Source organism: Bufo gargarizans, chromosome 4, assembly GCF_014858855.1.
Source record: "Bufo gargarizans isolate SCDJY-AF-19 chromosome 4, ASM1485885v1, whole genome shotgun sequence".
Lineage (NCBI taxonomy): Eukaryota > Metazoa > Chordata > Amphibia > Anura > Bufonidae > Bufo > Bufo gargarizans.
Genome location: NC_058083.1, coordinates 350,866,324 through 350,887,619, shown reverse-complemented (window position 1 = coordinate 350,887,619; position 21,296 = coordinate 350,866,324). Strand labels below are relative to the sequence as shown.

General features: G+C 41.3%; 1 protein-coding gene across 1 annotated transcript; it reads left to right on the top strand.

The window, feature by feature from the left end:
- Positions 1 to 7,226: 7,226 nt before the first annotated feature.
- On the top strand, positions 7,227 to 12,798 carry LOC122934088 (actin, alpha cardiac muscle 2). Its single transcript, XM_044289263.1, has 7 exons — positions 7,227 to 7,381; positions 9,948 to 10,088; positions 10,377 to 10,701; positions 11,142 to 11,303; positions 11,659 to 11,850; positions 11,938 to 12,119; positions 12,394 to 12,798. The coding sequence occupies exons 2-7, from the start codon at positions 9,960 to 9,962 to the stop codon at positions 12,535 to 12,537; spliced, it is 1,134 nt and encodes a 377-aa protein (XP_044145198.1). The 5' UTR covers positions 7,227 to 7,381; positions 9,948 to 9,959; the 3' UTR covers positions 12,538 to 12,798.
- Positions 12,799 to 21,296: the final 8,498 nt, after the last annotated feature.

Here is a 21,296-nt window from a genome sequence, read left to right as displayed (position 1 = left end):
AACATGCCATTCTGAGGCACAGCATGTGACAAGATGCCGTCCACAAACCCTGCAATTGGCTGACAACCAACTAGAAGGAGGTTACCGTATCCTTGAGACTCCCCGCGCTTTCCAGCCCCCAACCCCTCCCCTCTCCCACCACTTATTGCCCGAACACATCGCGCTCAGAGTGCATAAATGGAACAGTGGCAAGTGATTTGTTTGTATATGTTTTATTGTCCTGATGAAGAGGGCCGTTCGCCCCTTAAACGTGTTGACAGCACTGACAGCACTTTGAATAAAGATTACCTTCACTGGTACCATCCTGGTCCTGAGTCTTTCTGCATCAGCGCCATTCAGAAAGGTCTGAACTCACTCTCATCTGCATCCTTCTTCATCCCACAAACCGTTATCAACGGAAAAGGGCATAGACCTTGGCAGCAGATGCAGACTTCCCCACACGCTGTACGGGATTAATTAAGGTTCTACACACGAGGCGCTGCCTACTATCTTTTTTCTTATATTTAAGTTATTTAAGCACTCTATGATCTCTCTGAGAGGTATAACTGAGGTCTACTAACTAAAAGTTATACTTGCAGTTAGCAGTGACTATTTGCAAATTGGTTGAGTATGATCTGGTATAGTTGTATGCAATTTGGATTGCAATATGGAATCTGAATGCTTGCAATTATAAATACATATATATCTAGTTCAGTATACAGTTCTAAACACAATACTAACAATATGAACATTATATAACTGTTTTAAATACCTATATTGGCCTCTTGTTCCCATAAAACTCAGTCTCTTCAGCGCCTGTCTCTGGTGAATAATGATTCTAGCAGCAGGAGCTGGCGGAATTCCCAGACAGGCTGTGTGTGAGGCTGGCTGTGGTTGGTGAAAACTCTTACTGTGTGAGAAGCTGGCTGTGATAGGTCTGGACTTCTGCCCAGCAATAACAGATTAACACTATGCTTTCTGTTGTTTTTGCTGTGTCACTGAGCTTACCTTACATTATATAATTAATCTTAAAGGCACATTATCTTTTCAGCTTCCGTGGACACAAAATATAACAGTTATATGACATCCAAAACATGATGTCACAGTAAATAACTCTGCTTTTATCTTTAACACATAAACATAGGAACTGTATTAAGGCTATTGGCAGGTTTAGCTGTATACACATATAAGCTATACTAGCAACCAAGGACAGGTCTTAGCTAGCCAGCTACACCCCATATGTTTACTTCATGTTTGGATCATTTTGTGAACGCCATTTTATTTTTGGGGGACGTTAGAAGGCTTAGAAGTTTAGAAGCAAATCTTGAATTTTTTCAGAAAATTTCCCAAATCCACTTTTTAAGGACCAGTTCAGGTCTGAAGTCACTTTGTAAGGCTTACATAATAGAAACTACCCAAAAATGACCCGATTTTACAAACTACACCCCTCAAGGTACTCAAAACTGATTTTCCATTTAATTTTTTTTTTTACACTAACAAAGCAATAGTTAACAGTAACTCAATATTTATTGCCCTGATTCTGTAGTTTACAGAAACACCCCATATGTGGTCCTAAACTGCTGTACGGGCACACAGCAGGGCGCAGAAGGAAAGGAACGCCATATGGTTTTTGGAGGGCAGATTTCACAGAGATAATTTTAACTTGTCATGTCACATTTGAAGACCCTCTGATGCACCCCTAGAGTAGAAACTCCAAAAAAGTGAGCCTATTTTGTATACTACGGGATAAGATGGCAGTTTTGTTAGTAATATTTTAGGGTACATATGATTTTTGGTTGCTCTATATTACACTTTTTGTGATGCAAGGTAACAAAAAATAGCTGTTTTGGGACCGTTTTTATTTTTAGTCATTTACAATGTTCATCTGACAAGGTAGATTATGTGCTATTTTTATAGAGCAGGTTGTTACGGACATGACAATACCAATAATTTTTGGGTTATCTGTTTCAGTTTTACATAATAAAGAATTTAAAAAAATTGTGTCTCCACATTCTGAAAGCCATATATTTTTTTTTTGCGATCGTCTTATGTAGGGCCTAATTTTTTTGGTATGAGATGAAGGTTTGATTGGTACTTTTTTAGGATGCATATGACTTTTTGATCACTTGGTACAGTCCTGATCAAAAGTTTAAGACCACTTAAAAAATTCCCCAAAATCATATTTTACATTGTTGGATCTTAACGAGGTTCCAAGTAGAGCTTCAACATGCAACAAGAAGAAATGAGAGTGAGACAAAACATTTTTTGAGCATTCAATTAATTGAAAATAACGATTAAACTGAAACAGGCTGTTTTTCAGCTGATCCAAATTTTAGGACCACATGTCTTTAAAAGGCCAAATCTGTGCAAAGATGTGGATTCGTTGTCGTTTTCTGTTAAGTTTTACACAATAAACAATTAAACAAAAAAAATGATATTTTAGTGTCTCCATATTCTGAGATACACAGAAGTTTTGGCAGCACTACTGATTTCATAATAGGAAAAACCATTAAAGGTACCTTTTAAAGGTGGTGGTGCACGCAGATGGGGATCCTGGCTAATGGTCCCAACATCTAGGAAAATGCAAAAAATCCGCAGCACTCGCCAGTGTGGAAAATCAGGTGGTGATTTATTCACAAATCAGCATGGTAAAAGCGGCGTTTCGACATTCATCGGTCTTTCTCATTGCTTGAGAAAGACCAATGAAGGAGGAAACGTAGCTTTTACTATGCTGATTTGTAAATAAATCACCACCTGTTTTTCCACACTGGCGAGTGCTGCAAATTTTTTGCATTTTCCATTTTCTGAGAGCCATATTTTTATTTGTTTTCTGGGCGATTGTCTTAGGTAGGGGTTTATTTTTGTGGGATGAGCGGACTGTTAGATTGGTACTATTTTAGGGTGCATATGACTTTTTGATTGCTTGGTGTTGCACTTTTAGTGATGTAAGGTGACAAAAGGAGGTTAGGTCATGTAATATTTTTATAGAGCCGGTCATTACAGATGTGGAAATACCTAATATGCCTACTTTCTTTTATTTATTTAAGTTTTACATAATAATATCATTAATAAAATCATGTTTTAGTGTCTCCATATTCTGAGAGTCATATTTATTTGATTATTTTGGGGCGATTGTCTTAGGTAGGATCTCATTTTATGCGGGATGAGATGACTGTTTGTATTTTGGGATGCTTATGACTTTTTGATCGCTTGCTATTACACTGATGTAAGGTGACAAAAAATGGCTTTTTTGTGGCAGTTTCTATTTTTTTTTTTTACGGCGTTCACCTGAGGGGTTGGGTCATGTGATATTTTTTTAGAGATGGTTTTTGCGGACGCGGCGATACCTAATATGTCAACTTTTTTTTTTATTTCACTTTAACACAGTAATAGCATTTTTGAAACAAAAAATGATGTTTTAATGTCTCTATGTTCTCCATGTAGGGGCTCATTTTTTGTGGGATAAGGTTTTATTGGTACCATTTTGTGGGACATATGCTTTTTTCATCACTTCGTGTTGCACTTTTTGTGATGGATGTAAGGTGACAAAAATGGCATTTTTTATGGTGTTTATTGGACAGGGTGGATCATGTGATATATTTATAGAGCTGGCAGTCAACGGACGTGGCAATACCAAATATGTCTATTTTATTTATTTTTTAATAACTTAATTGGGGAAATTTTTTTATATGTGAAACATTTTTTTTTATATATATATTTTTTATTTATTTATTATTTTACACTTTGTGTCCCCCATAAGGTCATACAAGACCCCTGGGGGACATTTTACTTAATTTATTTATTTTCACTGTTGATTTCTCCTGTAGCTGGGGCTGACATAGTAGCCCCAGTTACAGGGAAAATACACCCCCCAGAGAGGCTTTACAGCATTATACAGTGCTGTACAGCCTCAGTGCAGGGCTGATCGAGGTCTGTGAAAGACCCGACAGCTCCTGCACTCTCCTGGCCCCGTCGGTGACATGACTACCGGGCCGGAACAGGAAGCGCTGCTCTGTATACACAGGGCTCGTTGAGCGCTGTGTATGCAGCAATCTAGAAGGCAGCGACACCTGGGAACTGTCCCTGCCTTCTTTCTGGGGTGGATCCACAGGATTTACTTTGGTGCAGGGCGCACCATAGGGTAATGCCGTTGGTAGACAGATAAAATAAATGGTTCCAGTACAGGGCTCACCTTTTGTGGTTGTGCTATCTGTAGGCACAACTCTAGTAAAAGCTTGTCAATACATGTATTGGAGTCACGATTCACTGGTGGATCTGCAGCCGCGGAGGGATGACTTCTTGTCGGAGATCCCTGAAGTCTCCAAGAAGTGGTAGGATACAAAGGTAAATAGATAAAATATCCCAGGGCGCAAGAATCCAGTCCAGATAGGGATAGTAAATAGAAACACATTTATTGCAGAAGTACAACGCATTTCGGGATATGCAGTGTTATATACCTGATGAAGGGGAACTACTCCCCGAAACGCGTTGTACTTCTGCAAAAAATATGTTTCTATTTACTATCACTATCTGGACTGGATTCTTGTGCCCTGGGATATTTTATCTATTTACCTTTGTATTCTCTCTGGGGTGGCCTGCTGTCACTGACCCACTCTGCAGCTGCACGATTAGCGTGCAGCTGCGATCTCTGGATGTTCCAGAACGTCCATTCAGAGTTAAACATCCACCCATAGGATGTTTATATCCTATGGGCGGATCTGAGGTGGTTAATATCCCCTATACCTGGTGGTGGATTGCGCACAAAGGACTGTCGCAATCTGCTCCAGAAATGCGCTTAATATAGTCAATTAAATGACCCCCCTATGTTGCTGTGTATTTTCCAGCCCATAGTAGGACTGTCCTATCCTGGTCCATAAAAAAGACAATAGGACATGTTATTTTTTTTTTGCGGGGCTGAAAAAACTGGCGTACGGATGCAGACAGCACACCGTGTGCTGTCTGCATCTTTAGCGGGCCCACTGAAGTGAATAGATTTGCAACCGACCCATAAAAAATGCGGACAAAAACACTGATGTTGGAACAAGGATAGGACAGTTCTATTGAGGGCAGGACGTTCTGCAAATGTGGAATGCACACGGCAGGTAACTGGGTTTTGTGGATCCATGATTTGCAGGTCGCAAAAAGACCAACGGTAGTGTGCATGAGGCCTAAGGCTACTTTCACACTTGCGTTTTTCTTTTCCGGCATAGAGTTCCGTCACAGGGGCTCTATACCGGAAAATAACTGATCAGGCATATCCCCATGCATTCTGAATGGAGAGTAATCCGTTCAGTTTGCATCAGGATGTCTTCAGTTCAGTCGTTTTGACTGATCAGGCAAAAGAGAAAACCGTAGCATGCTACGGTTTTATCTCCGGCGAAAAAAACTGAAGACTTGCCTGAATGCCGGATCCGGCATTTTTTTCCATAGGAATGTATTAGTGCCGGATCCGTCATTCAAAATACCGGAATGCCGGATCCGTCCTTCCGGTCTGCGCATGCGCAGACCTTTAAAAATGAAAAAAAAACAAAAAACGGATCCGTTTTGCCTGATGACACCGGAAAAACGGATCCGGTATTGCAATGCATTTTTCTGACCAGGCATTTTTCTGACTGATCAGGATCCTGATCAGTCAGAAAAATGCCTGATCAGTCAGAAAAAATGACATCCGTTTGCATACAGTTTGCCTGATCAGGCAGTCAGTTCAGGCAACGGAACTGCCTGCCGGAATCAAACAACGCAAGTGTGAAAGTACCCTTAAAGGGTTTCTACCGCCTCATTTGGACCTAATTAGCTGTCAGACACTAGCGATCTGTTAGTGTCTGCTCTACCTAACCATGCTATTCTAAGACCTTTGTGTGCAGCCGTTACACTAAAAAAACAACTTTTATTGCTATGCAAATGAGCCTCTATGGGGGCGTCTTTTCAGAACCTAGAGGCTCCGTCTACTCACCCTGTACTCTGCCCTGCTCATCCGTCAATCCCGCCCATCTCCTCTAGATTGCCAGCCTCCATCTCATCCATCGGCCGAATTGTCGCGCCTGCGCCGTGTGCGTCTGTATTCAGCACAGGCGCAGGGACTGTCTGACCGGCCGGGCGTCGTCTGTTCCTCGGAGCACTCTGACGTAATCGGCGCAGTGGAGATGCCGGCGCAGGGAGCGGTCAGACAGTCACTGCGCCTGCGCTGAATACAGACGCACACAGCGAAGGCGCGAGAATTGGGCCGATGGGTGAGATTAAGGCTGGCAATCTGGAGGAGATGGGCGGGCTTGACGGACGAGCGGGGCGGCAGACATGGTGAGTAGACGGAGCCTCTAGGTGCTGAAAAAACGCCCCCATAGCACCTAGAGGCTCATTTGCATAGCAATAAAAATAGTTTTTTTAGTGTAACGGCTCCACACAAAGGTCTTAGAATAGCATGGTTTAGGTAGAGCAGACACTAGCAGATCGCTAGTGTCTGACAGCTAATGAGGTCCAAATGAGGCGGTAGAAACCCTTTATAGAAAGGGGCCATGGCTGTACTTCCCTTTAGACCAGGCATCCTCAGACTGCGGCCCTCTAGCTGTTGTAAAACTACAACTCCCACAATACCCTGCTGTAGGCTGATACCTGTAGGCTGTTCGGGCATTCTGGGAGTTGTAGTTCTGCAACAGCTGGAGGGCCACAGTTTGAGGATGCCTGCTTAGACAATTACTACAGGCTACAAGCTATGGGATGACTAGTTCAACTACAAAGACACATATCTGTCACCTATCACTTTCCAGCTTCTGCAGTATCACCCTGACTAAGAAAACTAGTTTTGCAGTAGGTGAGGGTCATTTCTGATTCATAGTTTGCTCCAGAGATGCCATCTGCTCTGTCCAGGTGAAGCCATTACCTATACAGGTACAGTCAGATAATTCCTTCCCCTCCGTTGTCCCGCCTGGAGCCGTCCATGACCTAGTATAGCAGGGCTGGCTGCAGTTTACTGGCCTCCTACACAGTTGTCCCCCCCTAAATCTTTGTCTGAGCCCCGCACCCTGATGCGCTGCTGAAGGGGGATTATCAGGTCATGCTTCGCATGCCATGTGTCCTCTTCCTCTGCTCTCGCTGCCGTCGACCTGGCAGCAGTAACGGGCACTCCACAGTTCCCAAGTGAATCCTTTTACGGCTCCAGCCTCCTTTTACCTGATGCCCGGCCAGACTGGCCATGTATGGGCACCCTGCGGTCAGTCTGGAAGCCCAAGGGGGGCAAGGTCGTTGCCCAGAAGCCTAATATGGCTAGACAGAAGGGGAGAGATCACGGAATGGAAGGGTTGCATGGGTTATATATAAATAGGCTGCGGCCAGTACTGCAGCCTGAGCGAGCTGGAGAGTTAGCCATAGCATCCCCTGCACTGCCTGAGACAGACCGGAGCCCAAGGTGAGACAAACGGGGAAGTGGCGGGAATCGGGATAAACGAACGGCTTCTAGAGCTGATATCGCAGCAACCATACAGCAGTTACTAAAATGGCTCCTAAAGGAGACTTGCTAATGAAAGCTATTGACTAGAAATGTGTAGTTTAACTTTACCATACAGTTTAAGGGTCATTACACAGCATGGATTTGGCACTAATGTTTTTATTTTATTTTATCATTACCATTTTTTGGGCTGCTTGATGTTTTTGTGGAGTTTTTTTTATGGCAGTTTTAATTTTTCACACACTGGCCTAGATTTACTATTTTATCCCAAGGACCCAGGTTGGCTGATAAACGTCAGAATATTGGTGCGGGACAGCGTCCCCTTTATGACAAAGAGCCACCTCCTTTCTGATAAGCCCTACCCCTGCATCCGTTTTTTAGGCACAGACACATTAGTGGCATCTTACCACTAGCATTTTCTTCATGGCATCTTTTCCACTTTAAAGAAGGTGTTGCCAACACCTGAAAGAAGCCCAGGAGCTACAGCATGCAGCATTTTTTTTATTTTTTTTATGAAGTCAGAAAAATAAAAAGACACTTAAAGTGGTTTTCCGGGATTTTAATATTGATGACCTATCCTCATCGCAGTGGCGAGCAGGTGGATAGGAATGAGCCATACCTTTGAAGTGAATGGGATGGCTTGTAATTACACCTTCTTGCAGCTACGATGTGAGTAGGGGTGTCGGTTGTCAGACCTCTGCCGATCTGATATTGATGACCTATTCTGAGAATACTGTAGGTCATCAATATTAAAATCCCAGAAAACCCCTTTAAGGCTTTTTTCAGATTTGCAGGACAGCCTGGAATCGGTGAGCTAAAAAAACATTTTCCATCTGAATCGCAGCATATTTTTATAGTTAATGGGGCCGGTGGGCATTTCAGTAACACCCAGCAGTGCCGGATGCGGAGAACGCCAGTAGGCTGTTCTCTCCAGAACAGCCTGCCAGAATGTTGTGCCACATATATGAAACTAGCTTTATTAACAAAAAAGCCAGGAGCAAAAAAACATTTGTGTTTTCTGCATTTCATATTTCCCCTAGACCTTTAGCTAACATCTGGAGCTGGTATTTTTACCACAAGAGAACACACCAAAAACACAGGTGCAAAAACACTGCAAAGAACTCAAAAGTGTAGAAAACACCAGTAAAAAGCTATGTGTAAAAGCACCCATAATGTGTACAAAGACAGGTTTCTAGAACTATATGTATCGATGACTTATTCTTCGTTCTCTGTGAGTTCAGTCACATCAGCTCCGGAGTATCACTTACAACTGCAGCAGATGAAATTCCAAACAGTCTGCCGGTAGACAAGTTGTCTTTTACTGTCTAGGAACTGTAAAATGAAGGAAGTGGGTATTTCTGCACCATTGGATACTGCTTAACCCAATGTGGTGTCAAGTTAAATATGTTTTACATCTGTGTTTAAGCAGATCCGGCCAGGAACAGCCTGCTGTCACTGCTGGGCGCTGCCGGAATTCCTTTAATGGCTGCTAATATTAAAGGGGTTGTCTCAATTCAGCAAATGGAATTTATCATGTATACAAAGTTAATACAAGGCACTTACTAATGTATTGTTATTTTTCATATTGCCTCCTTTGCTAGCTGGATTCATTTTTCCATCATATTATAAACTGCTCGTTTCCTTGGTTATGACCACTCTGCAATCTATGTTGGTCGTGCTTGTACACTATAGGAAAAACACCGTCCTATGTGAGCTCCCATGATTCCAGCCACCAGAGAGGCCTCGCTTTTTCCTATAATGTGCAAGCATGACCACTACTGATGGATTACAGGGTGGACATAACCCCTGGATATGAGCAATGTATAATGTGATGGAAAAATTACTCAAGCCGGAAAAGGAAGGCAATATGGACAATAGCAATACGTTAGTAAGTAGTTTGTATTAACTTTCTCTAAATTGTAAATGCTGCTTGCTGAAATGAGACAGCCCTATAAAGGGGTTATCCCATCATAGAAAATGGGGGCCTATCGCTAGGATAGGCCCCCATTGTCCGATAGGTGCGGGTCCCACCTCTGGGACCCGCACCTACAATGAGAATGGAGCAAAGAAAGTTGAGGAGGGCACACCACGCATGCGCAGCCGCCCTCCATTCATTTCTATTGAGCCGCCGAAAATAGCCAAGCGCTGGCTCGGCTTTTCCCGTTGGCCCCATAGAAATAAATGGGAGAGGTGGCTGCGCATGCGCTGTGCATGCGCTGTGCGCTCCCATTCACTTCAACGGGAGAGGCGGGGAGCTGCGCCTGGTGGTGGACGGACCCCGGGTCCTCCAGCCACAACTCTCCCAGACTCCGTTCTCCTTGTAGGTGCGGGTCCCAGAAGTGGGACCCGCACCTATCAGACAATGGGGGCATATTCTAGCTATATGCTCCAATTGTCTAAGATGGGATAACCCCTTTAATGTATGTATAGGTAGCTGTGTATTTATATTCATCGTTTTAGCCATTGCCATGAGGAAATTAAGTGTAACCTTTTATAATTATGGTATGTTTAATCTGTACCCTTTAAGAAAGCTACCATCATGTGTGACGATGAAGAGACTACCGCACTTGTGTGCGACAACGGCTCCGGGCTTGTGAAAGCTGGATTCGCTGGGGATGATGCCCCAAGAGCAGTATTTCCATCTATTGTTGGTCGTCCACGTCACCAGGTATACATAGGGATATGAGAGGCAAATGTTTTATTATCATACTTTTATATATTATTTGTAATATCACAGTACAATTACTGTGTGTGATAAAAGTATGTATACTATATTTAATGTATAATATAATAATAATGTATATTATTAGTAAGTAAAAAAAATATATATATTCTGAAAAGAGAATCTATATTGTTCACATGAAATGTTTTTTTTTTTAAAGCTAGATGTCTTGGGATATGTTGAGCCAAGGTAGGCAAGGGCAAAGTTTTACCTTTTTACATTTGTGCTTTTCAGGGTGTCATGGTTGGTATGGGTCAAAAAGATTCCTATGTAGGTGATGAAGCCCAGAGTAAGAGAGGTATTCTGACACTGAAGTATCCTATTGAACATGGCATCATCACTAACTGGGATGACATGGAGAAGATCTGGCATCACACATTCTACAATGAGTTGCGTGTAGCCCCAGAGGAGCACCCCACCCTGCTCACTGAGGCTCCATTGAACCCAAAAGCCAATCGTGAGAAGATGACCCAAATCATGTTTGAGACCTTCAATGTCCCAGCAATGTACGTTGCAATCCAGGCAGTGCTTTCCCTGTATGCCTCTGGCCGTACCACTGGTAAGAGTCTTAGAGCACCCACTAGGAATTTTAATTGATGGAATGATGAAAAGTAACTTCCCTTCCTTGTGTCTGTAAAGGAAAAAAACACACAGGGCAGATTTATCTGTATACTTCTGACTGGAGTAAATAAACAAAAGTATATGGTTTTTGGCCTGTATGGCTATGTCCGTGAAACCCTTGTGCCACCGTTTTCTACTGATAAAAAAGCCTCATTAAAAGTGTATGGGCTTCGAGGGATACAACTCCATACATCTCATTTATCACTTTTTTTTTTCAACCACATTTATTTTAATCCCACGCAATATTCTTCATCAGGGCATGAGGAGAGGCTGGGAGTATTATTCAATGCTCCTTAAAATATTTGACATCATTAGCTATATTTTGACATTTTACACTGTTCTATGTGCTGTAATATTTGAATGCTATTTTGCTTGCAGGTATTGTGCTAGACTCTGGTGATGGTGTAACACACAACGTGCCAATTTATGAAGGTTATGCCTTGCCACATGCAATTATGCGTCTTGATTTGGCTGGTCGTGACCTGACTGACTACCTTATGAAGATCCTGACAGAGCGTGGCTACTCTTTTGTCACTACTGGTAAGCAATAGTTAGGCAATTCTCCCCTCTCTATGGTACAGTATTAAATGAGCATAAATATAATATTTTTTGTGAAAAATTATTATTATAATAAATAATTTTAGTTAAGTAGAGATATATATTTTCATACTAATATTAGTACAAAGCTGATGGAAATCCTGATTACTTTTATTTTTCTCATTAAATAAAAATCCTGTGTGTAGTCTGCACAGATTATCTGACATGATACTTCTGCTCGGTTCTTCAGACATTATATTTTAACTGTATTGCAGTGTAACATTCAAGTAGGTCTTCTTTGTTTATGGACAATATTTGTCTCTATGTATTTGACTCAATTCAATATTGCTTACAACAGCTGAACGTGAAATTGTCCGTGACATCAAGGAAAAGTTGTGCTATGTCGCTCTTGACTTTGAAAACGAGATGGCCACAGCTGCCTCCTCCTCATCCCTAGAGAAGAGTTATGAATTACCTGATGGACAGGTCATCACCATTGGCAATGAACGTTTCCGTTGCCCAGAGACCCTCTTCCAGCCATCATTTATTGGTATGCATTCAGTTTTTTTTATAGTATTGCTTCCTCACAACATAGAATAGTTTCTATTAAAGCTAACTTTTATTATAAACATTCCAGGTATGGAATCTGCTGGTATTCATGAGACAACCTACAACAGCATCATGAAGTGCGATATTGACATCAGAAAGGACTTGTATGCCAACAATGTCATGTCTGGTGGTACCACCATGTACCCAGGTATTGCTGACCGTATGCAGAAAGAGATCACTGCTCTGGCTCCCAGCACTATGAAAATCAAGGTAATGTTGCTATATATGCTTATGGAACATTCAGTACTTCTCTCCAAGATACTCATTCACTAATATATATTCCTTACTATTTTACATGTACATTTAATTGTAAGACTATTAATGACCACTGTGGAAGCAGTAACCCGATTATTATCCCTTTATAGTCTGTTCTTTGCTATTATACTTTATAGTATAGCAGCTTTCATAATTTAATTGCTATTAATATAATGAATGAATCTTCTATGAGCAAACATCCTTATGTCTTTCTTGTCATTGCCCACAGATCATTGCTCCACCTGAGCGTAAGTACTCTGTTTGGATTGGTGGCTCCATCTTGGCTTCTCTGTCTACCTTCCAGCAGATGTGGATCACAAAACAGGAATATGATGAAGCTGGCCCATCCATTGTCCACCGCAAATGCTTCTAAACATGCTCACTTGATCCTTGTTAAAATCTGTCTCAGGTTGACAATGTTCTTTGCTCTGGGCTGCACAAAATGTACCAACAGCCATTACTTTACAAAAAACAATGTCTGTCATTCTTTCCTCATAATTCTTTTGACTCGAAACGATGTAAAGTGTACATAAATTGTAATTTATTTTAAGATGTTTTGTAACTTCAAAAACATTGAACTAATGGAATCAAAGAGAAATGTCAAGGAACAATAAATGAGTCATGTCCCACCTGAGTTGTTTTTTTTATTTTTTATTTAATGTGTGTGATTTGGGGTAAAGGAGACTAATATTACATATTAATATATGCTGAATTTAGACATGCACATGCTAGAATCTAATTAAGACTATATTTATCAAACTTCATGTTAACTTGGTGAACCATCTACACCTATATTATACATATAAAGGAACTACAGTTTTAAGCACCATCTTACCATAAATTTTAATTATATTCTTACCGGTTTACGTCAAATAGAAATTCATAGCACTAGGTAAATGCTACACAATCATATCTTGTAAAATATTATACATATAGAGGTATTTTTTGGGGGAAATGTAAATATTAACATAGTATTACTCTGTAATGTCATTGCATCAAGTTTCTGTCCATGTAAATGACTGACAGGATCTTGGTCATTGTGTACAAATATGTATTTTATTGATAGTTTAGTTGATAGAAAATTATTTTTGATTTAAATTTTTCTTTTTAACATAATAACATAGTTTATAAAGCTGAAAAAAGAAAGCTCTCCATTCAGTTCAGCTTGTTATCCTGCAAGTTGATCCCAGAGGAAGGCAAAAAAAAAAACCCTGTGAGGTAGAAGCCGATTTCCCTCATTTTAGGGGGAAAAGATTCCTTCCTGACTCCAATCAGGCAAACAGACTAACTCCCTGTATCAACGACCCATGTCTAGTAAATATAGCCTGTAATATTATTACACTCCAGAAATAAATCCAGGCCCCTCTTAAACTCTTTTAGTCAACTCACCATCACCACCTCCTCAGGCAGAGAGTTCCATAGTCTCACTGCTCTTACCGTAAAGAATCCTCTTCTATGTTTGTGTACAAGCCTTCTTTTCTCCAGGCGCAGAGTTTGTCCCCTTGTCAGAGTCACAGTCCTGGGGATAAATATATGATGGGAGAAATGTCTGTACTGACTCCTGATATAGTTATTAGATGTACCCTCATTCATCTTTTTTCTAAGCTCATTAACCCTACTTTTGTTCATTGTTCAGGGTAATGTAGTCCACCTATTCCGGTTATGACTTTGAACCTCTGAATGTCTCCCTTGGTCACAGGAGCCCAGAACTGTACACGTGTGGTCTGACTATGCCCATTTAGTATGTACTGGTGACTTGTATTATTCCTTACCATGTGTATAACCTTACATTTGTTAGTGTTAAACCATTCGAGTGAATTTAACTATATTATCTGACACACCTGCACACTTAGAAATATAATTATTCCCTGCCATTCAGTTCAGCTCTGATGGAGAAAGATGACAGCGCCTTGAAGGGTTTTCTGGGCTGTGTCGAATAAAATTTAGTAGACATCAGTCATTCTTTGCTCATGAGAGACAGACACAGAGAAGCAGAGAGACAAAGGCTGCATCTTGCTAATTCCTTAAGGTCCTTGTACATAGGCCGATTATTGGGAGCTAACTTTTTGCCTATAAATGGCCCATGTAAAGGATTTTTCTGATCTCCCAATGAAAAAGCAAACACTTTGAAAGCATAGTTAATGCAGACACCAAAATCATCTTTTCTGTGCAGCAAATCGTTCTGTGTAAGCATAGATCTGCTGCCCAGAAACAGTGACTCTATGGGGACAATGGTTCACTGTAGGATAAGATTGCTTCATGTAAATACAGCTCTCACAGTCTTTGATAAGTGGGCAATTATCGGGAACAAATGGTTTGTTCCTGATATTTGCCTGTACAGTCGGTCTGTGTAAAGTGGCCTTAATTTTCAGCACACAGAACCTGTCCTAATCACACAGCAGGACAAATTACTTCACAACACTGAGCTATGGAGCTGCCTTATCCTCTTTGTTCTACCTGTCAGGGATTATTATCCTGAATACAGATGATAAGATCTTTAGCTAAATCTCTGTTAGAATTGAGTTCATGAGCAGATGTGGCTAATGAGCAGCAGCTCTTGTATTCAGTCTCCATTACCGCAGTCTTGTAAAGGGGATCAGACCCCCTAAAGTTAAAGTCCCAGAGTGGGACAAAAAATAAAGTGAAAAAAAAAGTTTTAAAAAAATGTAAAAAGTTTCAAGTAAAAAAAAAAAAAAAGCGTCCTTTTAAAGTAATTAAAAAAATAGGGAAAAAAAGAACAGTAGACATATTGTCGCGTCCGTATCGACTGGCTCTATAAAAATATCACATGACCTAACCCCTCAGATGAACACCGTCCAAAAAATAAAACAAAAACTGATAAAAAATACATTTTTGGGTCACCTTACATCACTAAAAGTGCAACACCACTTTGGTGTTGCACTGATCAAAAAGGCATATGCCCCCCAAAATAGTACCATTCTAACCGTCGCCTCATCCCGCAAAAAATTAGCACCTACCTAAGACAATTGCCCAAAAATTAACACCGTAAAAAATTTAAAAAATTATTACGGTTTCAAAAAAACTTTTTGGGCACCTTACATCACAAAAATTATAATAGCAAGCAATCAAAAAGTCACGCACCCCCAAAATAGTGGCAATCAAACTGTCATCTCATCCCACAAAAATTATATCCTACCTAAGACAATCGCCCAAAAACTCAAAAAACTATGGCTCTCAGACTATGAAGATACTAAAACATGATTTTTTTTTGTTTCAAAAATGATATCATTGTGTAAAACGTACATAAATAAATAAAAAACTAGACATATTAGGTATCGCCACGTCCATAAGGACCTGCTCTATAAAAATATCACATGACCTAACCCCTCAGCTAACCCCATGGGGTGTTTCTGTAAGCTACAGAATCAGGGAAATAAATATTGATTTTTGTTTGGCTGTTAACCTTTGCTTTGTTAGTGGAATTTTTTTTTATTAAGATGAAACCTCTCCCCAAAATGTTAAATTCTGAAATTTCTTCTCCATTTTCCATTAATTCTTGTAGAACACCTAAAGGGTTAAGAAAGTTTGTAAAGTCAGTTTTGAATACCTTGAGGGGTGTAGTTTCTAAAATGGGGTCATTTTTGGGTTGTTTCTATTATGTGAGCCTCACAAAGTGACTTCAGATCTGAACTGGTCCTTAAAAAGTGGGTTTTGGAAACTCTCAGAAAAAATTTCAAGATTTGCTTCTAAACTTCTAAGCATTCTAACATGCACAAAAAATAAAAGGTCATTCGCAAAATGACAAAAAAACAGTCTCAGAATGGCCTGGATAAGTATTACCACATAAAGTGAAACATGTCAGATTTGCAAAAAATGGCCTGGGCAGGAAGGTGAAAACTGGCCCAGGGTTGAAGGGGTTAAATTATGTTTTATAATGTTCATAAGATAGTGTTCCATGTTGTCTCTGCCAAGGATGACGTGTAGGACTGCTAGAGTTGTCATTTATACTGTAATCCCACACATTCAGTTCATTACACCATATGGGATAACCCAGTAGTCACAAGTGCAGAATAAACATTATTGCTTCAGATGCACAGTTGTTCTTCTTTCTTGTCCCATTCATTATACTATGCTGTTGTCTTCCCACATTTTTCATACGTGTTAAAGGGGTGTCATTCAGGATATTTTTGATATTGATTGCCTCAGGATAGCTCATCAATATGAGGCCCTATTCCTGTCACCCTTGCCAATCAGCTGAATGAAAAGGCAGTGGCACTCCTCTTCCTAGCCCACATGATGTCAAGTTGATGTGTCACATTGCCTAGGCACAGCTCAGTCCCATTCAAGTGAATGCAGCCATTATTTAATGGATGGTGCGGTGCTTGGTAAGCTGCGAGGCGTCTTCCTCAAACAGCTGATCATTGGGGTGTCAGATCCCCACTGATCTCATATTGATAAAAAATATATAATGATTAATATTCTGTTAAAAAAAACATATTTGACATAAATGAAGGTTTTTGAGTGCAACCCTTCAGATCCTAAATAAGAATTAATAAAATACCTGGATGAAACGCTAGTCAAGGCATATTAAGCAGTATTCAGATACACAGTCCAAATATTTGTGTGCGCTATTCTAAGTACAGATGAAATCACACTGAGAAAATAGGATGGTGCAATGTTAGGCCTCTTTCACATGGTCGTGTGTGCCCCACAGTCCGTGGGTTTTGGCATCTCATATGCTAATTAGGCGATTCGGTTCAATTAGGCGGGGACCTGATTTTGTCGCAGTTATCAGAGCACCCCACTCTTAGCAAGGGTGAAGGAGCTCAAGTTCTCGCGAGAACCGCAGCTCCTTCTCCCTGGCTAAGAGCGGGGTGCTCTGATTGGATGTGCTCGCAGCCAGGGAGAAGATAACCGCGCCCAGGACAAATTCAAGTGGAGGACGCGGGCAGGTTGTTAGGGGCAATGGCATGACGAAACAGCGTATGAAGCTGAATGCTGCTGAAATGTAAAGGGCCTGGAACAGGGGCGGACTGAGACCCCTCAGGGCCCCCGGGCAAAATAAATCAAGGGCCCCCTTATAGGCCCCACCCATGTTCTGCTGCAAGCCCCACCCTTGTCCCGCCTCCATGCCCCGCCTCCAGCCACACCCTACACAATCTTTAATAAGCAAATTTTTGTATGCGGCCCCCTCCCCCCCAAGAAAACTACTGATCGTTACACAAAAACAAGTCCTCACATAGACCGAAATATGGAAAAGTAATTTTTTAAAGTAATTAAACCAAATAAAAACTATGCAAGTTTTGTATCGTATTGAGCCGCAGAATAAAGACATAATTTTTAGTGAACGCCGTGATGTCAAAACCTTGGCGGAAATGTGTGTGTTTTTTTTTTTTTTTTAACCCACAAAGAATTTATTGTTTTCCTGCTTTCTGATATAATACATGGTAAATTAAGTGGCGACATTTAAAAAATGCATCTTGTCCAACACAAAAAAAGCCCTCATATGACTATGAGAATGGAAAAAATAAAAAGATTATGGCTAATGTAAAAATGAAAATGGGCCCGGTCTTTAAGGGGTAAAAGGTATCAAACTACAATGTTTTATATTGCTTGCTCTTTTTGAGAGCATCAGGGTTTTTGCACATTTTACATACACAGCTCTGCTACACACACAGCTCTGAGTGGCACATTATATATCACTGTGTTACACATTTTACATACACAGGTGTATGTATCAAGTGCCTGTCTCCACCCCTCCATGTGCCAGTATCATAGTGCCACTGTGCCATACCCTCCCCCTGCCCCTAATGTGCCAGTATCAAGTGCCTCTCTCCTCCCCCTCCATGTGCCAGTATCATAGTGCCACTGTGCCATCCTCTCCCCCTGCCCCCTAATGTGCCAGTATCAAGTGCCTCTCTCCTCCCCCCTCCATGTGCCAGTATCATAGTGCCACTGTGCCATCCTCTCCCCCTGCCCCCTAATGTGCCAGTATCAAGTGCCTCTCTCCTCCCCCCTCCATGTGCCAGTATCATAGTGCCACTGTGCCATCCTCTCCCCCTGCCCCCTCATGTGCCAGTATCAAGTGCCTCTCTTCCCCCCCTCCATGTGCCAGTATCATAGTGCCATCCTCTCCCCCTGCCCCCTAATGTGCCAGTATCAAGTGCCTCTCTCCTCCCCCCACCATGTGCCAGTATCATGGCGCCAATAGCCCCCCCCCCCCCCCCCGGTGGCAGTAAAGTAACAGTCCGGTATTTAAAAAAAAAAAAACTTTTCTACTTACCGCCATGTCAGCGATGCGATGCAGCCTCTTCCTGTGTTCCCAGCAGCCTCTAGTGTTGAAGATTTGGTGCTCGTGTTCCTGTTTAGCCTGTCTTTCAGAAAAGTTTAAGATGGGATTCAAACTCATGACCTTCTGTATCAGAGGCAAAGCACCTAACCACACAGCAATAAGAGCTGTACAGCTAGTTACTTTAAAAAAATAAAAATAAATAAGACTGTAAGTTATTTATTTATATATATATATATATATATATATATATTATTTTTTTTTAGGTAACTGGTAATACAGCTGTCATAGCTGTGTGGGTAAATTCCTTGCCTCTGATGTGTAAAAGGTCATGAGTTCAAATCCCAGGAGAAAATTTTCTGAAATATATGCTAAATGAGATTTAAATACATCAGGGTCTCGTAGCTCAGAGTGTGTGCCTGTGAGCTCTGCAGGGATAGAGCCGAAGCAGTCACTTCCCCGGTAGTTACGCCACTGCACATAATGTAGTGCCCGACCGGTCAGTCCGCCCCTGGCCTGGAAGACTTGTCTTGTAAAAGCTGCCGCTACTGAATCAAGACCCTTCGCTGTGTTGCAAGAAAAATCTTGCTGGAATTTAAAGGGCTAGAAGCCCAAGTTACAGAGACTGATCTACTGACTGTTATGACTTGGGAAGAACTCATTGAGCAGAGGAAGAAGTTTCCCCCTGCTGGTAAAAATGTGCATGATTTCGAAATGTCTACTAAGAATTTTTGTAATGCACAATTGAGAGACCCCGCTTTGGGAAGTGTACAAGAAAATGTGACAGTGATAAGTGGTGTACCACACAAACCAGATGGTAATCACCAATTTCCACATTTTTCTAGAAGGAGAAATCTAGTGTATAGAATTATCAAAGGTGACAGTGAAATTGTGGAGCAGTTTCTGGTACTAAAGCCATACCGTTATATGGTGCTTGACACAGCACATAATTATGTACTTGGGGAAACATTTGGCGGCTAGCAGGACCCAAGAGAGAATGCTACAAAGATTTTCCAGGCCTGGGGTATGTCAGGAGTCCTCAAAGAAATCCTCACTGACCTGGGTACACACCTGATGAAAAAAGTGATGGAGGAACTGTGAAAATTGTTACAAAATTGCACCAATTCTAGTCTCTGGGTATTAGCCCCATTTATTGTTTGTTTTAAAATTGTTTTTATTGTTTTCCAACACGAAATAAAGCAACAACATAAAGGTCATCACTATCTCAAATCCCTGAAAGTATACACAAATCCTGAGCATACATCCTAAAACGAATAATCGTATAGTTGCACATATCAAATAATCACAAGCACATTATTTTCCAAATGACATCTTCTAAGAAAAACATCTCTGTTCATCATAATCTATCAGGTACATGCATATCCACTATAAATTTTAATTCACTGACCTTAAATATAAACCACAAAGAAACAAAGACAAGGACAATGGGAAAAAAGGAGGGGGGGGGGGGGGGGAACTAGCTTTGTAAAAACACGGAATTCCATCAAGGCAGGCACAAAGTGCAATGTCTAGCGTTAACTCCCACCAGGAGTAATCAGTGTGAGTGTTTACAACCGAAGAAGACCCGTTCAAAGGAAAACAGCTCAGAAGGAGGAGACCCACCATCGCAAAAATATTCCTCTCGCAGTAAAAACTCAAATCCCAGAAAAATTCCTAAATGTTTTCCATGGATTCCAGATATTTTCGAACTGCATAGGGGTGCGAGCATCCCAGTGCGCGATTTGTTCTAGACGGTATAATTGATCACATTTGAGGATCCAATTTTGAATAGTTGGCGGGTTTGGTTGTTTCCATGCTATTGCCAACATAAGTCTAGCTGCTGCTAATAATGTGTTACATAACAGGCGTTTATTTTTGGAGCACTTGATTTCACCCAGAACACCTAAAAGGCAAACTTTCGGGGATATAGGCACTTCCAGGCTACAAATGTCAGATATAAGTTTGCAGATCTCTTGCCAGTTAGGCCCCTTTCACACGGGCGAGATTTCCGTGCGGGTGCGATGCGTGAGTTGAACGCATTGCACCCGCACTGAATCCTGACCCATTCATTTCTATGGGGCTGTTCACATGAGCGGTGATTTTCACGCATCACTTATGCGTTGCGTGAAAATCGCAGCATGTTCTATATTCTGCGTTTTTCACGTAACGCAGGCCCCATAGAAATGAATGGGGTTGCGTGAAAATCGCAAGCATCCGCAAGCAAGTGCGGATGCGGTGCGATTTTCACGCACGGTTGCTAGGTGACAGTCTATTCACTGTATTATTTTCCCTTATAACATGGTTATAAGGGAAAATAATAGCATTCTGAATACAGAATGCATAGTATAATAGTGCTGGGAGGGTTAAAAAAAATAAAAAAGTTAACTCACCTTATCCCCATGATCGCCTAGTTCCCGGCCGGTCTCTTCTTTAGCTGTGACTAAAGGACCTGTGGTGACGTCAGATCACATGCTCCATCACCACGGTGATGGACCATGTGATTGGAGCATGTGATCTGACATCACCAAAGGTCATTCAGCCCAAGCCCACAGCTAAAGAAGAGACCGACCGGGAACTACACGATCATGGGGATAAGGTGAGTTAACGTTTTTATTTTTTTTTAACCCTTCCAGCGCTATTATACTAAGCATTCTGTATTCAGAATGCTATTATTTTCCCTTATAACCATGTTATAAGGGAAAATAATAGAATCTTCAGAACATCAATCCCAAGCCCGAACTTCTGTGAAGAAGTTCGGGTTTGGGTACCAAACATGCGCGATTTTGCTCACGCGAGTGCAAAACGCATTACAATGTTTTGCACTCGCGCGGAAAAATCGCGGGTGTTTCCGCAACGCACCCGCACATTTTTCCGCAACGCCC